Source organism: Scardinius erythrophthalmus, assembly GCF_964197995.2.
Source record: "Scardinius erythrophthalmus genome assembly, chromosome: 10".
NCBI lineage: Eukaryota > Metazoa > Chordata > Actinopteri > Cypriniformes > Leuciscidae > Scardinius > Scardinius erythrophthalmus.
In genome coordinates, this window is record NC_138230.1 from 29,549,517 (window position 1) to 29,576,890 (window position 27,374).

Below are 27,374 nucleotides of genomic sequence, written 5' to 3' on the forward strand. Positions count from 1 at the left end.
TATACATCACACTAAAGATGAAGCGTCCGTTTGCACTTCAGAAAATCACCATAAGAGCTGAATAAAACACAGTACAAGAAATGCGCATTAAAGTCTTATCCATAAACTCTCTCTCTCCCTTGCATTATCATCAACATACACAGCGAATTACACAAAACATTTACAGTAAACAAATGGAGAAACGGCGGACTGTGTACAGCTCACTGAGTATGGAGGTCTATGCTAATAGACCAGAGTCTGTCAGCAGTATTTTGCAGTATACGTATTTTGTGACGTCATAAAAGTTAGAATCTACAAACGACTTGTTCTGAGACAGTGCTTAAGATTTATGGAGATTAAAAAAATGGAGCGGGAGGATTTTTATCATTATAGGGTGGTTGTGTACACTGTCTGCCAACACACATTTATGTTCAAACATCATGTAAAAGTGAATTTTGCATAATAGGTCCCCTTTAAATAAAATGGAATATTTAGATAATAGAAATGAAAGGTGAAATTTTTCCCAGACAGACCAACTGCTGACTTGATCTTAATAAAATTATGCTCCCCCATTCTTAGTATGGGGTCAGGCGCCGAAAGGGGTGGCCGACATAATCAGATCCGACTGACTTTCAAATGTGGGTCTGGACACATCCCTCATCCAAAATACCAGCCACACGACAACAAAGCTTTAATGTGATGAAGGTTTAATGTTGCTATAAGATATATGTAAAATATATGATAAACTCTAAAATATCATGTGAAAATACTGCAATGCAACACACAATTGTTCTGTTTCATGTGCAAAATAAGCACAATTGTGAACATTCCAATGATTGAAATGCACATTTTATTAGGCCATTACATTGATTTGTGCATCCTCACTCAAAAATGGAAGTCAATGTTGTGATATTATTCATGTAATAAAATGTATTAAAACATTTACATAAGTAACTATTACTGTTTATTACTGAGTATCATTACATTGGTGCATATAAATCATTTTTCATTTAGTTCATTTATCTATGGAAAAAGATTCCATGAATTTCAGAAAACTCCACAAATCCAATCATCAAGTTAATTGTGATCTGTGAAATAAACCTAAAATATTCAAATTATTTCTAAAATAATCCTTTATGTTTACGCAGGGTTCTTTTCTGGTAATTTCCAATGCAGAAAAGATTGTTTTCATATTTAAATCAGGCAGCCGGAACTCCACGAGGACGAGCCCGATGAATAAGAAGCTAAGAGTTACCGAAGAGACCTTCTGACCTTTCAACTCTGAGAGCAGGGGGTTGGAGAAGTGATGTCTGAGAGCAGGACCCAGTGCATGCATGCCTGATGAGAGGGGATGGGTGTGAGACACACAGTCTGATAACATCACGTCTGATCTGATTCTGTTGCGTCTGCTGTCTGCTCGGCTGTCTCTCTTGCCCGGAGCACTAATGCACCATTTTACAACAACAACAAAAAAAGGCAGCGGAAGGGAGGCCAGATGCTGTGTGTGTTATGCGGACAAATCGTTTACATTCCTGGGTAAAAACTAAACAGGGAAGCTGCTTTAGATAGGTCTACGTTGTGCCGTGACTGTTTTGAAAACCACACTCAGGATTTTTTTTTTAAATGCAACGTCTATGTCTGCATTACAAAAAAAAAAATTATTCTATAAACTTCACTGCATTGCTTAAATATTCTGCTTTTGCGCTCAGACAATAAAAGGCTTTCGATTTACAGCTAACCATATGAAAAATATTCCTGCATGTGCTAGATGCTTTAATTTAGGATTTTTTATTTTTTAACTGAAAGCTGCCTCAAAGAAATTGCAGAATGGCGCTCATTGTATTTAACCCACTAAAACTTATTATGGAACTTGTGATAGATCAATATATATTGACCAGGCCACTAAATCTGATAATATTTGGCCATTTAGATCAAAAACCAAAATAATTTGTGATTACCAAAATTACTTTTAAAATCTAGCCACTTCCTTGGATTACATATTTTCTGCTCAAATTAAAATATACACTACAGTTGAGAAGTTATGCTCACTAAAGCTTCATTTATTAAATCAAAAATACAGTAAAATTTGTAATATTGTAAAACAGTATTACAATTTAAAATAACTGTTTTCTATTGTAATTTATTTTAAAATGTAATTTATTCATGTGATGCAAAGCTGAATTTTCAGCATCCTAACTCCAGTCTTCAGTGTCACATGATCCTTCAGAAATCATTCTAATATGGTGATTTGCTGCTCAAGAAATATTTATTATTATTATAGATGTTGAAAAAGATTGTGCTGCTTAATTTTCTGGTGGAAACTTTTTTTTTTTTTGCATGAACCTAGTCATTTTAACTGTAGTGTACATTTAGTGAATTTTTCAGAAAATTTGTTTAAAGTAGAATAGTTACATATAACTTAAACAGTACATCACTTTATTAATCACTCATCAAATTCTTGATGCTGTATTGGCTATTTTTAAAACACGTATCAGTTGACCAATAGAACCTTAAGGGAGTTCAGAAATTGTTTTAATAAAATAATAATAATATGCTGAACAAGACACAACTGCCACTGTGTTTGTGTGACTGCCTAAAGGAAACGACCTCCAAATAAAAAGGCTGACATCAGACACAAGTCTGGTCCTCTGGTTACACAAAAGCCAAACACAGGCGAGAGACGTGCAACTCTTAAACTCTATCCATTATCAGCACACCCCCATCAGACAGCATGAATACATACATGGGTCTGTCCAGATACGACACAACAAAACACACAACATGCCTCCCTGCAGGGCTCGTCAAACCCCCAGCATGACTACCAATCTCCTCTGAGACGAGTCCCCTGGGGCCCATGGAGAATCCCAGAAGGTGGGTGCAGGACCAGACACAAAGAAGGGGACCATGGCCAATGTCAAGGCTGGCTGACTGCTGCAGGGTGAGGCTCAGCTGCTGCTGTCAGAGGGCAAGAGTGGAGGGTGACACCCTAAAGCTGCCCCCTTTTTGTCTTCCAAAGACACCCGGAATACGGTGGTAAAATGACCCAACAACACTCACATAAACAAAAAAATTTTGGATTTGAGACACCAAGGGGTAACTATCTAAAATAGTGATGTTGATTTAAATACATGTTTAAGTAATTTGACAGAAGCTCAGCTGTTTTCCAAAGCTTTTTCATGAATGTTCCCATTACTTTTTCCAACAAGTCATATTGTAGTGCAATAAAGGGCTTTAATCAGTAATAGAGCTGAGCGATAAAACGATTACGATATGTCTCGTGATAGACACGTAATCAATATCAATAAAAAATGCGTTCGATAATTTTTTTTTTCTTCGACGGAAGAAACCAGAGCTTGTGAAGCAAGTTTGGTTGCATGAACAAAGGCACTCACTCTCTGGTAACCTAGCAACGTAGGGAGTGACACGCTAACAGCCAGTCATGTAACAGTATCAAGTACCATATCGTTGTCTCGTGTTGGATTCTTCAGAAACAGAACCAGCGTGGAGTGATAAGCGGAAAATGAGTGCCGCAGCGATTGCTGATAAAACAGGAAAAGTCAGTTCGCCAGTACGGCAGTTTTTTGGATTTTAATGTCGTCTGCAAATTATGCAAGACCGTCGTCGGTTTCTCTATGTTTATATTTAACACTTTGCACTATTGTATTACACTTTAAGCATTTATTACGTATTCTTTAATATTGCACCTTAATGATAAGAGATAATTGTTAAGTGTTCATTGTGATTTTAGACTTATGTTTACATTTTAATAATTTGAGTGTTTTCCATGGTTGTGTTGACATTTCTGCCTTTATAACTGAGGGGATTATAATCAGAGGAAGGTTAAGTTTCAAATAAACATGTTTAAATGTAATATATTTTTCTCCTGGTCCTTATTTTAAATAGGTCATAAAAAATATCAATAATTATCGATATCGACCGATATGAAACACTTATATCGTGATACAGTTCCCAGCCCTAATCAGTAATCAAATGTGCTCTCTTAAAATGTCAAACAAGATGTCATGACAAAACTATTTTACAGATCAGTGGGGTGTAAGCAGATTGTATGAAACTGTATAAACAAGATTGTATAAATTGATACTAATTTTGCCGCAAATTCACCAAAACGTCAAACTTACGAATTGCCAGGAGAGTGTTGAAATGTAAAAGTCTTGGGAAGAAATGCATTGAAAAGTCTGATTCATTCTAGTGAATCAATTTGTTGAAGTGGTCAATGTAAATGAACTGATAAAAAAAATTGCAGGTCTTTTTTTTTTTCCAAAGTATTTATTTAAGTGCTACCTACTTCATTATGTTTCTTTCTTCAATTTAGTTATATAAATTAGAGTGTAATCTATTTTTTTGTGTGTTGTTGTATTTAGTTTAAAATTGAGTTTAAAAGTTGCTTCGTTTACAAATCTTCATTAAATCTTCATTCATTATTCTACATTTTAAATTATTCCATTGCATAGTTATACTGTTGAAAATACATTTTCTTTATAGAAAGCTTTAATGTAGTGACCTCATTTTTATTAGTAGATTGTAGTAACTAGCTAATTACATTTTCAAAAAAATAGCTTGTCTGTCGTTCTAAGTAGCTTCAAAAATAGCTTGTAGCTTAGGAAGCAATGGTTTCAAAGTAGCTTCCTGCCAGTCACAAAGGCACACGTTTTTTAAGTTACACATTTCGTTAGCACAGCACTGTTATCTTGGCGGAGTGGATCTTCACTGCGTTTAATGGTCTGACGGAAAATGAATGGTGCATTTTAGTAGTGTTGTAAAAATGAATCTAGTTACCCCTCAGCAGGCTGACCCACCCCCTGTGTGCCTTAAAACCCTTTTGACATGACAGAGTGCGCACACACCCTCCTAGGAGCGCGAACAGGCCATACAATGATTAGCAGGAGGGGTTGACAGCTGACCTCCGCTGTGACCTCATCACACTTGCTCACAGACGTGCACGCACACACCCCTCTGAGCTCATGCATTAGGTGCATTAGATTATTGGATGGAGCGCTGTTATGGCCAAGATGGGCCTGTAAAGTCCAGTTTTGATTGCCCTGCCCGGGGTTACTGGGGCAGGGGTGTGACCTTGAGTCTACCCTGGAGCGATGCTGGAGAGGAAGAGTATGCATATTGTATTGGATAAAGTGCTAGGGCCCATGGGGTCGCTTGACTGACACCTCTCTAACAAGGCAATTACTGATCTCACCGAAGTGTTCGCACACTTCACACAACTGCTTTGCTCACAAACACTTACACACACAATGTGAATCACTACCACATTCTTGACAACTTCACTTAGTCAAAAGCTGGTAGTAATAATGAATGAGACTAAAATGTTGCACAAAATATTGGTTATCATACTGGACAATATCAGTGAATTATTGTTGTCTGATTAGGCCAAAATTTGGTGGATATCCAGAAAATAATTTGCCTATTGACCTCTGTCCATCATGGCCTAATCATCCGCATATATTTATTAGCTCTATCACTCTGTCTCCTCTCCACCAATAAGCTGGTGTGTGGTGGGCGTTCTGACGCAATATGGCTGCCGTCGCATCATCCAGGTGGAAGCTGCACATTGGTGGTGGTTAAGGAGATACCCCCCCACTATATAAAGCGCTCTGAGTACCCACAAAAGTGCTATATATAGCCTATGTAACGAATTATTAATTATTATTATTAACGATAACAAGAGTGAAGAATGCAATTTTTTCAGCCAACTGGCTTTTTTTTACTGAAGACTCCATGTACAATTGTGATTTGTACTAAACAAGCCTAAACAGGCAGCCAGTCAGAGAGAGATATCGACTAATAAACAATAAACAATGCTTTTCAGGTTTTTCAGGTAGGTCTAACATTAGTTTTCAGGTACAGAAATTGAACAAAATAATCAAATCTAAAATAACACTGCATATAAACTACAATGTATAAATTTAATTAAGATTAATAGAAATAAAGTTAAACTTAAAAGTTATTCAATCAAGAGCAGTGAGTGATTTCTTTGTCTTTTGTTGTTTGGTTAACATTGAAACAGACAGCAGCAGGAATATTAGGCTGCTGTCACTTTAAGACATAATGCACGGATCCAACATACTGATACTGATACATATGCGTTGTCTTTCTCGACTATTTACGTTCACTTAAGACATAACTGACTATGTTTGCTAGGATACTCGCCAATATGGGCATTTGACATCATTTTTGTGTGAATTTGTCTGTTCAAGCGCAATAAGACTCATTAATACTTAATTTAGTATTCACGTGCCGTCTGAGATGTGGCTTTCCATGTACGCGCTTCAGATGTGTGCGGACACAAATCTTCTCTCACAGTGCGTGCAAGTTTTTCTTCTTGCACTTGCATGTTTAAATTGGTGCAAGAACACATGCAAATGATAAACTTCTGTGACAATGTAGTACTGGCCCAATCAGGACAGTGACTCTTTCGACAACTGTCCCAAGCGTCTTTCACGCTGGCCCCAGGCCATCAGGTAGTCCTTATTGACAAGCCCTGCCCAGCGCTTTCGTTATTGTTTTGTGCAAGTCCAAATTAGCACTGAGTGCCTGTTTAAACACAGAAGGCAATGTGTGCTGTTTTGGTCTCACCTGCGCTCGCGCACTATCAACACCTGGGTAATGACAGCATATATGAATGTTCATATTACAGCATATGGCACTCGCATCGAACAAAGTTTACAAAGAGTGACCGTTTATTCCACATTTATTTTTATTTTTTTTCCCCCGATGTAACGCATTGGGAAGCCAGAATGATCCCAGACAGGATATTTATATGACAAGCGACTTGTCTCCTTCACTTGCCATGCTGAACTGCAACACACCAACATGTGAGGAACTGTGATGTCAGCAATAGATTTACATACTAATAGTTGATTGGACCGCTCCGCTACTCTCGTGAAACGCATGTGGAGCGCATCCATTGACAGAAAAATACATTAGCTGAATGTCTGTTTTATGCGTTATTATAGAAGCCTTGTTAGATTTGAGATTAACTGAGGTGCAAGTGCCTGTCGAACCATAGGCTAAAAACGGTAAGGTTTGATTTTTTAATAACATTTTAGTCCAATTTTATCAGTTATAACAAAATAAGTGGAAAATGACTGATATTGGCCAAATTTGGCTATTCATGCAAAAATTGTCTTACATTATGAAAAAGTATGTCTAAAAACTCAATGTAATATAATCTTATGAACAAAAGCTGACTGCATAAACTTTAATGACATTTTAAAACATGTTAAATTAACCTTAAAAACAACATCCTCCCACGCTAAACTTTTACTACCATTTTTCTAAAGCCAGCATCTGTAATAAATAGTTAACAACACAGACAGAACCTCTGGCCTCTGACAATAAACACTCGACTCTTGTGTACCGTCTCAGGCCTCACCCTCTAGTCTGGGCCAAGCTTCGGCCCGCCAGTGGAAAATAAGAAAGGTGCCAAATTGATGCAGAGATCAGATATTGAAAAGGATGGTGTTTTTGTCCCCTGCGTATTCGTTACATACGAGCTGCAGCACACTAGTGAGACGAATGCCAGTCCAATATCCTGTTTCTCCATTCTAGAGCTTGACTTTGGCCACTGCCCCACTGGAAATGGACTACACTAACCCTGTGTGTGCAGCCATTTGTTAGTTAGAGCAAGACAGCGAGAAAGAAAGACGCATTTCTTTTTCCATGCAGCACGACTAGCTATGCAACAGTGCCGTTATACACGGCGGTCTATTAATAGCTGTGTTCTGTTTTCACTTGAAATAGCCGTATGGTGTAAGGCCTTTGTCAGATAAGATAAGCAGCCTTTAGCTCGCAAAACCTCAGATGTAGACTGTGCCTAAAACAGCAGACAGAACAATATGGGGCCGGACCAGGAAAAGACAACAGAGAAGGAAACTCCTAGAATCCAATAACGTACACACAGAAGAATCTATTCCACTCGTCTGATGTGTGCTGAATGCTAAGGCTAATACGACACTGATTATACTGGCAAGTTTTGCATGCTGAGCCCTTGAAAGGTGTGTCCTTTTTTGCGTTTTGTGTGTGTCTGCTGTGTCACTGGCTCCCCCAGTTTTCCAGCCTCACTGGATCTCCGGCCCTGAATGCAGCCAGCACTGCAGTAGAATGTAAGCGCCAAGTCACCAAGCATTCCACTGTCTGCATGGCCCGTCCTGAACACCACAGCACAGACACGGAAACCACAAATGCGCTCTCACATTCATGTGCCAACACATAGGCTGTTTTGACACATATATTTTTGCATTATGACATTTTCATGACATTTAAGCAAACTGGTTTTTTTTTTTTCAAACTGTCATTTAAGCAAACTGTTCAAAAAACGGATTTAATTTATGATGATTTTAAATAAAGTCATTGTATTACAATGATTTATTTAATTGTATTATGACATTGAGAATAACCACAGACCCTTTACAAATTTCAAAGTCATCATAGTTGTGTAAACTTCAATAGTGGTTAACGGAAACTACAACACATTATCATTTTTGATTATGAATCTTGATTGTGCTTGTATGTCTTTACAAAAGAGGAAAAAAAACATTGAGAGATTGATTACGTTGGTAAGAAGAGATATCAAATTTGCCATCACCCCCTTAGCCACTGTATTAGAACACTCACACAGCAGCGTTAACTAGTTTTCTGTAATTTAATCCCAAGGTAATATAACACTATTTTTACAACAACAACAAAAAACCTCAAAAGTAAACATCTTTTCGGATTTGTGGTAACGCAAAATGTGATGGGGGATTGTTATAGAAAAAACTGTCATGAAAATAATGCAAAATTCTAACTGGTCGATAAACAATGCAAACTTCTAAATGATGCTTAATATTCTTCACACAAAATACAATTTATTTTTTTCTTTCTCTTATGTAGTCCTCACTAGCTGAGGGAAACTGCATATGCATCATACATCTTGCAGAACAGAAATCCATTCAAGTTCATGAGCAAATGAAAAGTTTCTGGGGCAAGAAGACATCAGTGCCATCTACCAAGGGGCTTTGAGAAGAGGGACAATTCTTTCATATGAAGGTTTACTTTTAATAATTCATCCCATTTGCGGCAGAAATAGCCAGTGCGAGTACTGATTATGACAGGCCCTTTTGTCCTCTGTGGATTCAGACAGCCCAGAGTCTCAGCCAGTCTGGGCTGAAGTGGGGGAAGGGTTGACTGACTGGCTGCCCGCTCCAGACCGCAGTGAACCAATTCCCAGCAATAACGCCAGCAGACGTACACACAGCTTTAAGATTTTCAGCAACATCTTACCCTACAGATTCTATGTTAAACAACAAGAGCCAATTACAAGAGGTTCTACAAAGTAATATCATATTAAGTAGGCCTACATGCAGTTCTCATGTATAGTATAAATGCTAATAGATTAAATAATACATTAATGGAGGGAAGAAACACATTTGGACAAGTAGAGGTGTGTTTGTCTGGGAACCCGACAGAAGGGATATAGTTAAAGAATGTGTGCACTATGGCAAGCTAGTTTAACATTTGTCCGTACAATTATTTTTAAATATTACCTTTTTTTTCCTTCAAATTTACTAGTAACTAAAATTATGTACTAATACTTGGTCTAATAGTACTTAATATCTATTCAAAGTTACTATATAGAATAAAACATAGAAAATCTACTCCAGTTTTCCTGATGTGAATTAAACAGACGATAGGACCTTTATTAGACACTAGTGTATTGCAATTGTTACTAGAAAATGTTTTACAATAAAAAGTAAGATTTCATCCGAAATGCAAAGTATCCATTCTGACTAGTGAGAACACCTGGCATAAGTAAAAAAAGCAACTGTAACTAACTAGATAAGAAAAGCTACTAGTGACAATTTTGTTTCTCATAAATCCGTGCCAGTAGCTATCTAGTAAGTACTAGTGACAAATTGAACATTATACAATAACTATTGCATTACCCACTCGTAATTAAGAAATAAGCACTTCTAACATAAAACAGACACCAGTTCGTTTTCGGGGATAAATGTTTAACGGCTTGCCATATTGTGCGCAGCCCCCACAGCAATACCAGCAATATCCAACTGATGCATTGAGTTGTGTTCCAGTGCCAAACACTCCCAGACGCCCGAGTCATCAGCAACACTCACTTGTATTATCATATTTAATTGGTCAAGCTGTTTAAAATACAACAGGGGCTTATCAAAAAGTCGTTTTTGACAAACACGTCGCATTTTGGGGGGGCTGAACGAATAGTTTAATACGCCACAGACAAATTCAATGGGTGTACCAGTCAGATAGTGGCAAATAACGGCCAAATACTGTAATAATTACACCTGAGAATGACATTTACACTCAGATAAATCTTTAATACGTTCGCGTTTGACATTCGCACAGCTTCCATAATAACGGATTCGAAACTGCCACAGTTACATTTGATTCATTTACTAATGTAGATCGAATTAAATTATTAAATTTAAAACTGTTACATTGCCACCAGGGTGAGTTGATAACGGTAGGTTAAAAACATTCTATTTTCATTCGGTACACGTCCGAAAATGTATCAATTGTAACAGTTTGCGTTCCCTCCGCATTCGAAAACGGCTCAGAAAAACCCGCCCTACTTACATATATCCATTCCCTGTGGCTGGGATAGGGTGCAGTTGCAGGAGCATGTGTCATTGGAGTTGGCGGCGTTGTTGTTGTTGCTGGAGCTGCTGTCCGGGACCGTGATGTTTCGCATGGGGGCTCGGGGAAGTGACGGGACGGGGGAAAGAGAGCCGCCGGCCGCGGCCCTCACATGAACTGAGGAACACTTCCACAGCAGCAGCCTGCGGTCTCGGTGCACGCGCGTCTCATGCCATTCTCACGATTCTCTCCGACGCATTTTCTGCTTCTAGACTACGGTAAATACGTTCCCCGCATCTTGACGGCCTTTTCCTTTGCTTTCATTCAGTAGAATGGCTTTCTGTGACGGTCTCAGGCTCACAGCCCACCTCCTCCTGCGCCTCCCTCCTCCGAGAGGGGAGCAGCTCCAGACAGACAGACAGGAGCGGTGGGAGGGGGGACTGGCGCTGACAATGGCGATGGTGAGAGAGAGAGAGAGAGAGAGAGAGAGAGAGAGAGAGAGAGAGAGAGAGAGAGAGAGAGAGAGAGAGAGAGAGAGAGAGAGAGGTTGCTCTACCCTCAATGGGACTATGTGTGTGTAGAGGCGGTTAGAATTACACACACACACACACACACACACACACACACACACACACACACACACACACTCATTAGTGCCAGCCACGACCAATCAAGGCAGGCATTGAAGAGGCTTTAACCTTGGGCTGACCCCGCAGTCTAGCAGATATTCAGCAGATGTGTCAGACACCCCCCTTCTTTCCCAAACTGTCTGCGGTCTATAAATATCCGGGGTGGTTTTGGTGTGGGGAATGTCCGGCTGAGTGGGCAAAAGTGAAGTAACACCAACACCACCAAAGTATTTGGACTCTCAAGTCACTTCAATTTGTGAATGCAAAATACTAAATATCAAACCAAGTGTGTCATCAAACACAATTCTAGAGCTTTTATCAAAACTTATCACAACTGATGTCGCTGATGTGCTTTTAAGTGGATGTATGAGGTCAGTTCTCCTCCAGAAGAAATTTGTGAAATAGCCTACACAAAGTTTGTCTTTTTATGTAAAATATTTTGCTTGAATATCTTAGTTTAAAAAGAATGCCACTTGCTTTGATATTTAAAATTCATAATGTTTTTGGGCCACTGTATGTCTAACTCTTAATTGTTGAATTTCACTTGTCATGCACATATTTCAGTGCCTATTATAAATTATTTAGCGGTGCTAGGGGTAATATCAATATTTTCTGGGATCTTATTGATAATAATTAGATATTTTTAATGCATTATATTAGATAATTTAATGGAGCTCAGAGGAGACATGAATGCATTTAACTTGCAGTTACGAATGCATAAATAATGTTGTGATTTTTTTAAAATAAAACATTAAATACTGATATTTGAAACCATTTAAAAAATGAAAAGATACTTTAAATGTGAAATTCGCCCATAGGTGGCAGCAAGTCACTGTAAATGAGTGAGTCATTGAGATTCAGCAGATTCATTCAAACGGCTGATTCATTCAGGAATGAACATAGACAGTAAAAGAAATGGACACAGCGACCCCATAGACTTCGACGGAGACAAGTGAAGTCAATTAGAAGCACTCACTTCCTGATGGCTGAGCGTACTGCGCATCCTCAAACTGAGCTTGATGACGTAGATGTGACGTGTGCAACCTGTCTGACAGCAAGTCTTCTAGTAGCTGTGCCAAGAGAAATCTGAATCATTCCCTCCGAATCTTGCAGAGGCATGAATAGGAGCTGTCCATGAGCTAGGAGCAGGAGCAACTTTTGGCAAGTATTCTTGAATTTATCAGACTTTATGCCTCCATGTTCCCCCGATTGCCTGCGAGCTTCCCCTGTCTATACGGTAATTTCTCTACTGTGCGACAGAGAGTCACGTGGTTATGACGCAATCGTTAGCCTATTTTGACAAAAACGGCTTTTACGGGGCCATAACGTAAGATACAAGGTAATGGAGCCTTTTATACATTGTCGTGTTTCTTTAGAAATAAACAATGGACAAATAGTGTCTTTAAACGCCTCATGTGTAAAGTTATTCGCTGTCAAAGTGACGCCAAAATGAATTGGAGTCAATGGAATGCTAACAGCAGATGATGGCTTTTTAGCCAATGGATGCCCCATAGAAGGTACGCTTTCCGGATGGATTACCCCCTTGGGAACGAAGCACTTGTCTGTATTAATGGGTGAGTCATTGAATCATTCATTCAACCAATTCGTTCAAAAAACTGATTCATTCACTAACAAAACACCACCGTGTGTTGCTCAGACGCAAAACAGTGCTAAAACAGGCAATATTGCATCTAAAATGTAAGTCTTCTTGTTTATTGGTCTGTTGTATAAAAATGAATGTCACATTTGTAATCATGCTTATATTTGGAGAAACTTGTGAAATTGATTAACTATATTAAATTATAAAAATATAAAAGACATACAGGAGCATTTTGTCTCCTTATCTTGAATTTTGATTTGTGACCCTGGACCACAAAACCAGTCTTATGGGTAATTTTTTTTTAATTGAGATTTATACATCATCTGAAAGCTGAATAGATAATCGTTCTATTGATGTATGATTTGTTAGGATAGGACAATATTTGGCCGAGATACAACTATTTGAAAATCTGGAATCTGAGGGTACAGAAAAATCGAAATATTGAGAAAATCGCCTTTAAAGTTGCATCCATTCACAAAAATAAATGTTTTATATATTTAAGGTGGGAAATTTACAAAATATCTTCATGGAACATGATCTTTACTTAATATCCTAATGATTTTTGGCATAAAAGAAAAATCTATAAATTTGACCCATACAATGTTTTGTTGGCTATTGCCACAAATATACCCGTGCAACATACAGTAAGACTGGTTTTGTGATCCAGGGTTACATTTTAATAGACTAAATCACGCAGTGAATGTGCACGCGCACTAGTCTAACCTACAAGACTGCATCGCGTAGTGTATGCGTGCACTCTCTGAGTGTGTATTTCTAAAGTGAGGGACAAGCCCGATAAAGTCATCGTTAAAACAACAATTTCGATATATTCGTAGACGATATATTGCACACCCCTATTACGTGCACCCCTAACATAATTTTTTGTCATGTGTCCTCATTATCTTTAATCAAAATAACTTCCCCTCCCTCTTGCAGCGACATCTCTTCAGAAGCAAAGGCAGGTCCAGAGTCCTGCATGGGTCCTGTTTGGTAAACCCCAGAGATGGTCTTATTAGGGAGATGAGTATGAGGTCTTTGGGCGTATTCAAACTGAAATAGTAGGTTTCCCACCTCTTTACCTGATTTGCTAAAATTGAGTGGGCGATTCCCAAATACATTTTTTTCCCGTCAACCCCAATATTTGATGCGGAGAAGCACAAGCACCGTCTGCTACTGAGAGATCGTTAGCAGCACACTTTTTTTTTTTTTTATGATTCAAGCTTTTTATTTTAGCAGCACTAATTTAATTCCATGCCTGACCCGTTTGACAAAGACCGTGACCCGAACTGCACCCACATTAAATCTACAAATAGATAGACAAAAAATATTTATTTTCTCATGTAACACAACCAATCTAACTCCCATTAGGCATTCTAAGTTAATGCTTTTAAGAAAATAGACATGCAGCCCAACAGCGCAAATGGCTATACTCAACGCTGCAAATCGCGTTAGTAATTAGTAATTAGAAACCTTGAGAATTGAGTCTATTGATTCCCAACCCGCACTGCAAATGACAACATAAATATTATTCCACCCGTTGCTTTTTTCGCATTACATGAAATTACAGCAATAGCAAACCACAACAATCCAATCGATTCCTGATGGACAAAATCAAGTCCCGTCCTATTTTCTATTTTCTTTTTGAGAAGACTTTTTACTCGGATATACTGTACGTCACAATAGGAAAGAAAAGACTATTGCAACTTCTGTTTCATGCTGACTTTAATTCCAAACCTTGGATCATCTCATAATGATATATTGTTAATGGTATATTTGCCTTGATATTTAAAACTCATAATATTTTTGGGCCACTGTATGTGTAACATAACTTAATTGGTGAATCTCACTTGTCATGTACATATTTCATTCCAAAATCAAAAGAAAGAAATTTGAATTAATTTTTCTAAAAACATTCCGTTTTAAATATTTGTGTGACATGCAGTTATAACAATTTAAGCATTCGGGTACTCCAAGGAAATTCTCATTACTGTAATGTGAAAATTATAATATTATAATAATACTGTAATGTGAAAATATTATAGTATTTATTCATGATTTTTTTATATATTTAGTTTTCATTTTAATTTAATTTCTTAATATTTCAATTTAGCTTTATTTTAGTTTAGTTTAATTTCAATTTTTTGTTTTTTTTGTTTAAGTTTCATCTATTTAATTTGACCTTATTTCAATTAACAAAAATTATTTGTAATATGTTTAGCTTCAGTTAACAATAACAACACTGTTATTTATATATAATAGTATTTCTCTCATTGTCTATATATACTGATTTAAATGTTTAAGTTATATAAAATATATATATATTGTGGCAGTCAAAAATTACTATTACAGTAATGATAATCGCTATTGAAAATGATGGGGAATGCAAAAATTCCGTTTAGACATTATTTTGAAAATGTGTAGAAGATCATTTGAAAAATCTTTTCATCTTCTTCTTCTTGACTTTGATGTGGACATGGACATGTTGTTGTGACACTCTGGCCAATGTTCTAACTCTAAATAAAGTAAACGAACACATACAAGCTGTGAATAGACAAAACAAAGAAATGTTTACGTCTCAAAAACAAAGGACATGCCGCTTCATTCAGTCATGTTTACAAAGATGAAACGTTTACACCATTTAACTGTTGTCGTTTTTAAGGAATGTTTGTCAGACTTGAGAGCTAAAATTGGCCTTGTTATGACTGAAGTTGAAAGAGATGCAGGTTTTGCTTTAGCGCCCTCTGGTGGCATCTGGGGTCATGGCACCACTGCATTGCTTTAAATGTGGGAAGAGTGACCGGTGTTTGTGGCCTACTTTCTCCTGTGACCTCTCACTGACGGTGTGATGGTTTGAAGTGTTTCAGGCCGAGTTGCGGTAACAGATACATGAGTGTGTGGCTGTGAGGATATTTACAACGATAAGACAATCTGTGGTGAGACGAGCTTTCCCCGTGCGACTGCGAGCCGGTCACAGTAAGGTCAGACAGATAAGAAGAGTTTATGACAACCTCTGATTTTACTGGGGTACAATTTCAATGTTATAACTATTAGTCTTAAAACACTTACACTTTATACTGTTTTGCACGACTTTGTCAGCCAGGCAAAAATAAGTCTGATAAGTAAGACAAAATGATTTATGGTTTCATTAATGACCATAGCGCAAACAATTACACGCCAATGATTAGTAATTGTGCAAACCCCTAACCTCTAGTATGAGCAATAGTAATACCTTAGTTAACACAACTGATGAAAACTGACAGGAAAGAAGAAAATAAAGTTTCCCCCTTCAAATAATGTAGCATCTGTTGCATATTTAGAATTTTTGAATATTTACTCATTAAGTCATTTTTTAACGGTCATAATAAATATATAATATCATTTTTAAATATTTAAATCAGTATATAGGCAGTACAAGAAATACAATGATCATGTATAATACCAGTGTTGTTATAGAATTAAAAACTATTAGAAATCCTTTTCTTTAATTGAAATAATAATAAAATATAAATATTCGATGAAACTTAAAACAGTTTGGCAACTTACTGAAATAACAGTTAATTTTATTAAAATTAACTATATACTGTATATATACTGTATGTATATATATATATATATATATATATATATATATATATATATAAACATTAACATATTTAAAAAGTTTATATGAAAACTGAAAATATATAATAAATCATTTTATAGTTACCCAATATTAATCAACCTTTCTTACAATATCACCTCACGCCACAGACGACTGCTATCAATGCTTGTCAGTGTCTTTAGGGATGACTCATAGCGTCTACTGCTGGAGGCCAGGCTTCTTACAGCTGAGACACAGACACATCAGTCTGCCTCCGTCACACCACCTGTGATTGCTCAGGTGGAAGTCTAAATCACACTGCCGTCAGCCATCGCATCAGCAGAGATTAACATCACAGTTAGACCAAGTCTAGCCAAGTAAATGTGCCTTATATTCATGGAAGCAGGCAGGGACTTTAGACTGATATATTGCACTATGTATTTGGACACTATAAGATGGGAATAAGAAAAATTAAACTAACTGAACTTCCTCACAGCAGGATCAACAGGATCAACACAAACTTGTACAGATTCACTAGTGAGAACCTTCCATTGACCACTAACGGTTTTTATATTACGTTATACTGATTATAATACAAAACGGAATACAGTTCATAATATATTTAATTTTATATCGGTCACTGTAAAAACTTTTCTTTTTTTTCTTTTTTTACGCTACAGTATGTTAATTGGTTAACTGTAAGTTATCTTATACCATACATGGTTTAACATCGAATTATGTAATTTTACTGTAAAATACTCTCAAATTTATAGTTTTGGGACTTCAAGTAGCTTGGTGTAGGATCCATTAATTCTAGAATTTATTAAACAACTTTTACTTATAATCAACACTTAAATAATTAACCACTTAACCTTTTTTAACAGTAGCATTTTTACATTCTTTTTTCAGTTCAAATTACATTTTTAGATTAAATAAAAAGAATATTTGGGCCATTTGACAGCTGATTGACATAATTTGACTCAATAAAACCTATACCCAAGTTTCTTTTTTTTCTTTTTCTTTTTTGAATAATAATGATAATAATATTGAGCACATGAATAGGCAACAGTATTGATTAGAAGTGATTAGAATAGCTGCAGTCAGCATGAACTAATGTAATCCTCATTAATTCTCTCTCTCTGACTAGACTATCAACTATGGTAATACCCCAAAATGTGCTACTAAAGAGTAGAAAGGAAGAAATGCCAGACATGGATAAATCAGACGGGAACAAACCAATACAAGTACAGGTACTTGTCAGTTTGCACCAAGACTGCCAAGTTTGTTTGTGTGTGTGCGTTTACCTGAGGATGGGAGATATTGATAGGCTGTAAAGTCATGGGCGTTGAGTGGCCGTTCCCCTGGGAGCTATGCAGTCTCTCACTGCTGGTGTGATGAAGTGTTTACATGAAGGGATCACCCTGAGGGGGCGGTATTCATTAACCAGACTTACAGACTCAGACTATTGACTTTTCGCTCTAGACTGAACCTCTCTCTCTCACACACACACTTTTACCTTTAACACACTTTCCACAACTTCTGTTTGAGTAGCTGGTCTTGAACATGGACTTTTGTTATTGAGCTCTGTTTCCACTTAGAGCTCCACAGCACCTCATTTTATTCATTTACAGACTTTACAGACCATACCTAAACTGCTGCTCTGGGGAGTCTTTGATGCATGAGCAATAAGAAAATTTTTACATGTTATGAGGAAAATATGTTGAAATCCTCATGGAAAAACTCACTGTCAATGTGAAATGATGTTCACAAACAATTTTACTTCCATAATCTTATGTGCTTCATAGTGAAACAGGATCTATCTATCTATCTATCTATCTATCTATCTATCTATCTATCTATCTATCTATCTATCAGAGGTCGCGTTAACCCCATGAAATCCCACACTGCAGCCAATTCTAAAGATTTCATTGGTCATGTCAATCACTGTACTGATGGCTTACACCAAACACTGATCCCTGCACCTTGACGTCACTTTAACATTAACCAATGAAATTGGCTGCGGGGGGGGGGAGCCAAAACGTTTCGATCAACCCAGGTGGCTGGATGCAGTATAGGTCATAAATCCCGCCCTCTCTGTGTAATCAAATGGGACGTGAGACACACAAAAAAAAATCTAATTACACTTCACATAATTTATTTCCAAAGATGGTTTCTGTCATTCTGACGTCATGATTGACAGCTGGACACTTTAAGAAGCTTTAGGAGCATTGAGGAGCTTTAACTGTAATTTTTATACATTTCCATAACTGTTTGTTTCACACTGACATAAGTTGTTCTGCAGTAAACTGTATTAACCGATTCTACGGGAGTGTGGGCGGGGCCTTGATACCGCGGCTCCCCTTCACGCTCACTACTGCGCAGACTCGGGCTCCAAGATGTCAGCTCCATATTAAGACATTGTCAGACTATGTCTGCTTCACTTTTCTACAATGGAGAGTGAAGGTGAATCGTCTGTCTTTTTTTACAGTTTATGGTCCAAGCCGACGCACAGATGCAAAATCTAATCTACTGACAATTTCCTCTCAATCTCCCTTAATGCATTTATCATGTTATAATAATACAATTATAATACTACTAACTAAATAATTACATAGACCTAATTATGATTCTACTCCGATTTTTTTTTTTTTTATATATATAAACATTTAAATGGTGGCTGTCATAAAAACTTGACTGATTTATTCAAACATACATTAAATATTGAAGAACCGTAAAAAAATATATAATGAATATGTAATATGCTGCATATATTTAGAAAAATGCTCCTATCTAGAGTTAATTGTTAGTTGGGGGCAACCCTAAACATTTCACAAATTTCTGCCATACTTTGACACGGTTTTAGAAAAATTCTCAGTCCAAACGGCTGCAGCGTTCTCCTGCTTTTTCTCGTTCCTCACAGGACACTCATGGTAAGTAAAACTACTCATAAAAAACCGCACACAATCTACCAGGGGAAACATATGCCTATGTTTGTCCTCACTGACTGTCTCGTCTGGCTTTTAGCAACCTTTAGAGTCTCTGCTACATGACTGTCACCTCAGATCAGGACACATCTCCTTGTTTGTCATTTCTTCTGCTCTTAAGAGTGGGACAGAAAAATACTTTCTATGAAGCTCATTATTAGCCATTTCCATCTTTTTTCATGGATGGATACATTTCAATAATTTTTTTATTTAAATTGTAATTTTTCTAAGAGAAACTAGAATTCGATTTGATTCACAATTCAATGGTTTTTGATTAATGATTAGATTCTGTGCATTTATAGGATTATTCAAACGCTGATAGTGCTGGAGTGCAGCAGTTCGGTACATATTACTATACTTAAATTAGTTTTGGGGGCTTTCAATTTGGTTAGACTATGGATGGATTAACAAAAGTGTATTAAACTATACACAACCGTTCAAAAGTTTTGGGTCGTTAAGATTTTTTACATTTTTAAAAAATAATTCTCCTGGTTGTATTTAGGCTACTTGATCAAAAACGCTGTAAAAACAGTAATATTGTGAAATATTATTGCAATTTAAAATACTGTTTTTTTTTAATGGCTGAGGCTGAATCCCATTCAGCCAGCCACCAGAGGAAGTACTAGTCAAGGGCCTGTTCTACACTGCTCATTACCTGCTCATTTCCTGCTCATTTCCAAGGATACTTTGCGAAGTATTGCCAGTTTCACTGCACTAATGAGCGTTTACCATTGCCTGCTGTTAATGTTGCTTGTTATGACTATTGTGCCTGTTTACTGGATATCATCTCTTGGATTACTGTTTTCATTGTTTACCTGGTTGGACTTAACATGTAGTTAAAGGGCAGGCCAAATATCAAATCACTTCTCATTGCCTCACGATTTGGGTTTTTCTGCTCTATTTATTTTCAATAAACTGCCTCCATGTCGAGTCTGTCACAGAATACTTCGCCACCCATGAATTCAGCGGAAGTTTCTCAACTCCAGGCCTCATTCGCTTACCAGAGCGAACTGCTCAAGAGATAAGGAGTAACTATCTACGAGCCACCAACACCAAACACCTCATTCACTGTCTGCTCTTTCCCATCTATTTAAGCTCAACAGGTAAGATTTCCTGAAAATTTTGATGGCTCCGCTGCGAAATGCAGGGGGAATCTACGCCAGTGTAGAATTTTATTTCTCTACTCAACCTGAGTCATTTGTTTAAGAATCTAAGAAGTGTGCACTCATGATATCCCTACTCACCAGAAAAGCTTTAGACTCTGCCACATCCGTTTGGGAGAAAGATTCACAGTTTCAAACATCTTTTGATTACTTTGTGCAACAAGTTAAAGAGGTGTTTGAATATCCAGCTGGGGGTAAAGATGTTTCTGTTCAGCCGCTTCACTCATGCCAGGGCCATCGATCAACAGCTGAGTATGCCATCACATTCAGAACTCTAGCGGTTCAGAGCAGATGAAACAACGTGGCCTTCAAAACTGTTTTCCGAGAAGGGCTTAACCACGAGCTACAGGTCAAGCTTGCATGCAAAGGTAAGTATGCTACTGTAAGAAATTGGAATGTGGGTCTGCCTCGACCCAGATTCCACTCCAAAATATATTTTAGAATGAGCTCATCCCTAAAATGGCTTAATTATCATAGAGATGAAGGAAGTGAAGTTATGTTGTTTCTTCACCATTTGGGTTGATCACATCCTGAGCAAATGGTCATCATCAATTTTAGAATGGGTGTGGGACACACAGAACCATCTTAGACAATGGGGTGTCTCAACTTCATTAACATACAGACCACAGCTGTTACAACAAGAGCAACTTCATTTACATTAAGAGTGGTAAACTGTAACAGGATAAAAGGTTTAAGGTTTGGATCTTCTGGGTTCATTCTGACACCGGTGAACCCAAGGTGCTTTGTGTTCTTTGCCACTGCTATGCTGTAATAAACTTCATTTTTGAGATCTTCGACGTCCACATACTTTTTTCTTACACTACTGTCTGAATTCATAAACATGGCTATCAAGATTGATAAATTGATTCGTAACTCATCACGATCCAAAGTACGCCCTGTTTCCCAAGCCACAGTCTCTATGCAAGCATGTCCCAAATCTGCAGAATGCCACGATGAAAAGCTCTGCTACTACTGTGGTAAACCAGGTCACCAGAATGCCAAATGCCCGACACTAAAGCATCAAGTTTACAAGTACTACAGATTTCCCCTCTCCTCTTCACCATAGTTTTTCTCTGCCTGTTGATATCTCCTTCAATGGAGCTTCCAAATGTATTACAGTGCTAGTGGATTCAGGAGCAGCTGTTAATTTGATTCATGCAGATCTGGTTAAAGAACTCAGCAGGGATACATGGAACAGTGGGGATGCTATCAACATCACCGCTGTTAATAAAGAACCCACTGGCACTGGAATAACCCATCAAACTGTTCCAGTTACCCTGCAGTCATTTCACTGTTTGTCATTGACACTCTCAAGCAAGTATTCATCCTGGGCCATCCATGGCTAGCTGTTAATGATCCATCCATATCCTTGAACCAGGGTGAGCTCACAAAATGGTCAGATTACTGTCAAGACAATTGTCTACATGTCACCGTTTCCATGCCATGTTTCACTACTAGCATTGAGAGCCCAGAGGTCTCCAAAGAAATCAAGTTTCCCAGTGAGTACAGAGAATTGGCAGAGGTATTGAGTAAAACCAAGGCAACCCAGTTACTACCTCATCGTCCATGGGACTGTGCCATTGAACTGTTAACCAATGCAGCCCCACCTGCGAGCAGAGTATACCCTCTCTCACATCATGAAAGCTTAGCCACGGAGAGCTACATTGAAGAGGGGGTCATCCGGCCCTAAACCTCACCAGCAGCAGCAGGCTTGTATTTGTGGAAAAAAGATGACGGACTCCATCCATGCATTGACAATAGAGGTTTGAACACTGTCACAGTTAAATACAGGTACCTCTTCCACTTGTCCCATCAGCTGTGGAACAACTTCATGAGGCACAAATTTACACTTAAGGAGTGCTTATAAACCTCATCAGGATCAGAGAAGGGAATGAGTAGAAAACTGCATTTATCACCATTAGAGGGCACTACGAATACCAGGTCATGACCTATGGTCTTTCCAATGCACCAGTAGTGTTTCAATCATTCATAAATGAGATCTTCAGAGACCTACTTAACCAATGTGTCATTGCTTGTGTTGACGATATCCTTATATATATTCACAGAGCAAAGCTGAGCAAATCAAGCACATCAAGACAGGCCTCTCATGCCTCCAACAGCATCAACTGTATGTGAAAGCTAAGAAATGTGTTTCATACCACCCAGACTACATTTATTGACTATAACATCAGTCACCAAGGAATTGAGATGGATGTGTCAAAAAATCCAGGCAGTGACTGAGTGGCCCAAGTCTGGGCTTTGCCAATTTCTACCAGAGGTTTATCCGAAATTACAGTCTCATTGCAGATTACGTTTCTAAAAAACTGAATGCAGCTGAATGAAACTACAACCTAGGTAAAAATGAGTTACTCTCCATGAAGGTAGCTTTAGAGGAGTGGCACCACTGGCTAGAGGGAGCTGTTCATCCATTTCAAGTAAGGCATGGTAGCCATTGTTTTTCACATGCTTCCAATTTACCGTTACTTACCGCCCTGGCGGCAAGAACAGCAAGGCCGACACTCTCTCTAGAAGGTATGATCCACCTCATGCACAACCACATAATGATCCCATTCTACTACCATCTGTCATCATTGGCCCCATCAGCTGGGACAAAGAAATCCAGAGAACACAACAGACGAACCCTGCACCACCGGAATGCCCACAGAAAAAAACACTATGTACCTCAAGCACCACGTCAGATAACCATTCAGTGGATACACACCTCTCTCAGCACTGTATACACAGGTATTTACAGGACAATCTCACTGGTACTTAACTTATTCTGGTGCCCATCGATGACTCATGATGTAACTACTTATGTAAAGTCATGCCAAGCGTGTGCAATGCACGATCCAAGACACCCAAGGAGCTACCAGCCCGCTTGCTGCAACCATTGCCCATTCCCTAAAGATCATGCTCCCACCTGTCCGTAGACTTTATCACTGATCTGCCCAACTCCAACAGATTCACCATAATACTGGTAATCATTGATAGATTACGTACTGGGCTACCAACCTCCAATGTTCCCCTGGTTAGGTGAACCCTCTATGTTGCCACCGATGGATGAATGGATCAGGCGTAGTGAGCTGGTTTGGGACTGTGCACACGTCAGTCTACAATGAGCCATACTCGCCCAGAGGATTCAGGTGGTAGGTGAAGACGTCCTCATATGGTTGTCCTCACATGACCTCAAGCTCTGGCTACCCTGAAGGATGTTCAGCCCTAGGTATGTGGGTCCTTTCAAACAATGATGTCAGATTAACCGTTACATACGTTCTGGAGCTTCCTGCTCATTATCAAATATCTCCTTCCTTACATGTCTCCCTTATTAAACCGGTCCACCGGGCATCTGGCCCTGGTACCACGGATCCTGAACCGCTGCCTCCATTGGAGATTGATGGAGCACCAGCCTACATGGTGAAAAAGATCCCAGATTCTAGGCATAGAGGGGACCAGATGCAGTACCTGGTGGACTGGGAGAGCTACAGACCAGAGGAGAGATCATGGGTAAATGACTATTGTTATGTCTATTGTGCCTGATTACTGGATATTGTCTCTTGTATTACCGTTTTCATTGTGTTTGTGACTGTTTCATTGCCTCATGATTTTGATTTGTTTGCTCTGTTTATTTTCAATAAACTTCCGCATTTAGATTCTAAACCTGTTACGTCTGTCACAATTTTCTATTGTAATATATTTTATAATGGAATTTATTCTTGTGATATCAAAGCTGAATTTCAGCAGCCATTATTCCAGTCTTCAGTGTCAAATGATCCATCAGAAATCATTCTAATATGATGATTTGCTGCTCAAAAAATAATTCTTATTATTTTCTCTCTATTAGTGTTACTCGATCTTAGTGCTGCATTTGACATTATCGACCACAACATTCTTTTAAATAGACTCGAAAATTATGTTGGCATTTGTGGAATTAAATTAGCATGATTTAAATCATACTTATCTGGCCGTTATCAGTTTGTAGTAGTAAACGAAGAGATGTCATATCGATCACAAGTTCAGTATGGAGTACCACAAGGCTCAGTACTAAGACCGTTGCTGTTCACTCTATACATGCTACCCTTGGGAGATATCATTAGGAAGCATGGCATTAGTTTTCACTGTTATGCTAATGATACTCAGCTCTATATTTCTTCACGCCCTGACGAAAGTTACCAATTCACACAATTAACTGTGAAGGGTTCCTTCCGTTCCTTCACCTCTGTACAGATAAAATGTTGTCAAAATGATTCCAGTTCACATGGATACGCGGAAGCGACAAAAAATAATAATTCTGAATTCTGAATTTTTAAGGCTGGACAAGTCATTTGGTGGGGTCAATTTGTAAAGAAAGACTACACGTCTGCGCACATCTATATTCAAACGTGCATACCTATAGACTAAGGGTGTCACGATTCTCCAAATCCTCGATTCGATTACATTTTCGATTCCAAAGTCACGGTTCGATTCTATTCTCGATAAAAAAATAATAATAATAATTGAAAGCACAAGCTATTCCATTTTTAGACTTTTATGCAATATAATATATGACCTTTGTTCGCAATGTACCACACACTATATTGTCAAATTTAAAACGTTTATTAACAACATAATGTAACAATAACTTATATCTACAGTCAATTGGAAACTTAAACAATATAACCTATTACCTATTATAGTCCTGGGGCTCCCTAGGCTCCTCAGAGCAGTCACAGGCGAATAGCAGGGCGTTTTAAATTGGGTTCCCACAGCGTTTGCAACGCAGTACGAGAGAACGTTCTCGAAAGGGAACGTACTTGGTTACTTGCGTAACCTTGGTTCCCTTAGAGATAAGGGAACGAGTACTGCGTTGCCTTGCCGTGCTATTTCGCTCATATCTGGTACTTCGCTTCAGTCGATGTAAACCTAAAGTCCTTTGGGGAGTTTTCTCTGAATTTATACACTTCAGCCGCGTCCAAATTGGCACGCTCGAGGTTAGCAGGGCGCCAAGCGCTCTCATTGAACCGCACGCCACTGCTAACTCGCCATAGGTTCGTGCAGTTGCCGCAGCACAGACAATCAGCTCGCTCAGACGAGCTATGATGCTCTCGCTGTGCAGCTGCAATGCGTTTTAAAATAAAGGCTTCAATATTCTCGAGAAAAGGAGTTTTACCTATTACAGGCAAGCCGAGGTGACGTGACATACGGGGCGTGGCAGCTTTAACGATTCGATAATCGAGATTGAGCATTAATTTCGATCGATTTCGATTTAAAATCGAAATCGTGACACCCTTACTATAGACTGAACTGGTAGACTGGTATGCATGTACAAACCGTCAACGTTTTTTTACAGATTCGCGTTTTTGAAGTTTACGCGGAGATGATAACATTTGTCAAAAAAATGTAACGCTTTTGTGAGCATTGTTGTGAGCAGGCCGGAGCGCATTAAGGTTTTTTTTTATTAGAACGGTGTCGTGTAAGCGCCCCCTAAGTAAATAATTAATGATCTTTGCAACAGAAGTGAATCAATCCAAACTAACTTTAGCTGGATAATAACCTTATTCTAGAGCTGCTGTAAAGCCAAAACAATCGCTGTTAGGCTACTTTAATTTCCTATTATCACTGTAAAGCTGCTTTGAAACAATCTATATTGTTAAAAGCACTATATAAATGAAGGTGACTTGACAATGTTATGCTGCTGATAACATTGACACATGATGTTTTTTCAGGATTCTTTGATGAATACAAAGTGGAAAAGAACAGCATTTATTTGTAATATAAATCTTTTGTAATATTAAGCATTTCATTTACTTTACTGTCACTTTTTATCAATGTAATGTGTCATGTGTCCTTGCTGGAACCATGCATCGGATAATTTTATTGATTGTGCACTGAAAGCAATCATAAACTATGACTTTAAATAAAGTGTATCTGATTTTACAAACTGATTTTAAAATGAATCACATATATATGCATGCATCTAAAGCACAGGACCAACTACAATGGCTACATTCAGAAAACAGACACTTCCATCTTAGCAATAGCTGTGGAGATCCCAATCCCTTTTTCATCATTGCAAGAAATCACAGAAATCTTAACTGTAACTCAAACGTCATTTAGAAGACTAATCCCATCCGAACAGTGCTTATGGGAGATGTCTGATTTGTGGATGACAGACCACACCCAGAGATCAGCTGACAGCTGCAGGAACATTCTCATTTCTACTCCAGGAAAAACAGTCTGTCTCTTCCTTCATCACAGAAAGAATGGCGGACCAGCAATTTGTTTTCTCTCGTCACTCCTCATTGCACATAAACTGCAATGTTCCACTCGCTCTTTATAAACTTTATTCAATCTATGAAAGCATGCGGTTTTATTCATCCCATGTGAGATTAGATAACTTCCAAACAGTCACATGCTTAATCTAAAATCAGCAGTTTCGAGGCAGACTCTAGCTTTAAAATCAAGTATCTGCAGTCTGCCGTCCCTCCTGTTGCTGATGCGGTGTCTCTGACTGTTTGGGGGTTTGCTGCAGAGAGAGAGAGGGAGGTAGTGTGCACTTCACCATCGACACACTCACTTCCTTCCCCAAACACATGAACACACTCTGCGCACAACTGCCAGAGGGAGGGAGCAGAAAAATATTTAAGGGCCGACTCTACCGGACTGACAAACAACAGGCAGACATCTTGAACGCCAGTGACATAAGCACAATGAAACGTTATCATATCACAATATTTTTCTGAACCTCTCCCTACATTAAAAGAGACAAAGACAGACTGCAAATGCAAACGAGACAATGATTTTATCTGATAATGCAGTTTTAGCTTCCCTTGT

At 38.3% G+C, this 27,374-nt stretch overlaps 1 protein-coding gene across 2 annotated transcripts in view; it reads right to left on the reverse strand.

The window, feature by feature from the left end:
• The window catches only part of ldlrad4a (low density lipoprotein receptor class A domain containing 4a), a 98,543-nt gene that overhangs the window by 17,918 nt on the left and 53,251 nt on the right, over positions 1-27,374 (reverse strand). The window contains exon 1 of one of the 2 annotated variants that reach the window (XM_081376723.1): positions 10,606-10,996. The exons of the other annotated variant lie outside the window; for it this stretch is intronic. Within the exon in view, the coding sequence (XP_081232849.1) occupies positions 10,606-10,720 (115 nt within the window). The 5' untranslated portion in view covers positions 10,721-10,996. Of the gene's footprint in view, positions 1-10,605; positions 10,997-27,374 lie in introns of those variants that run through there. 2 annotated transcript variants of the gene reach the window in all.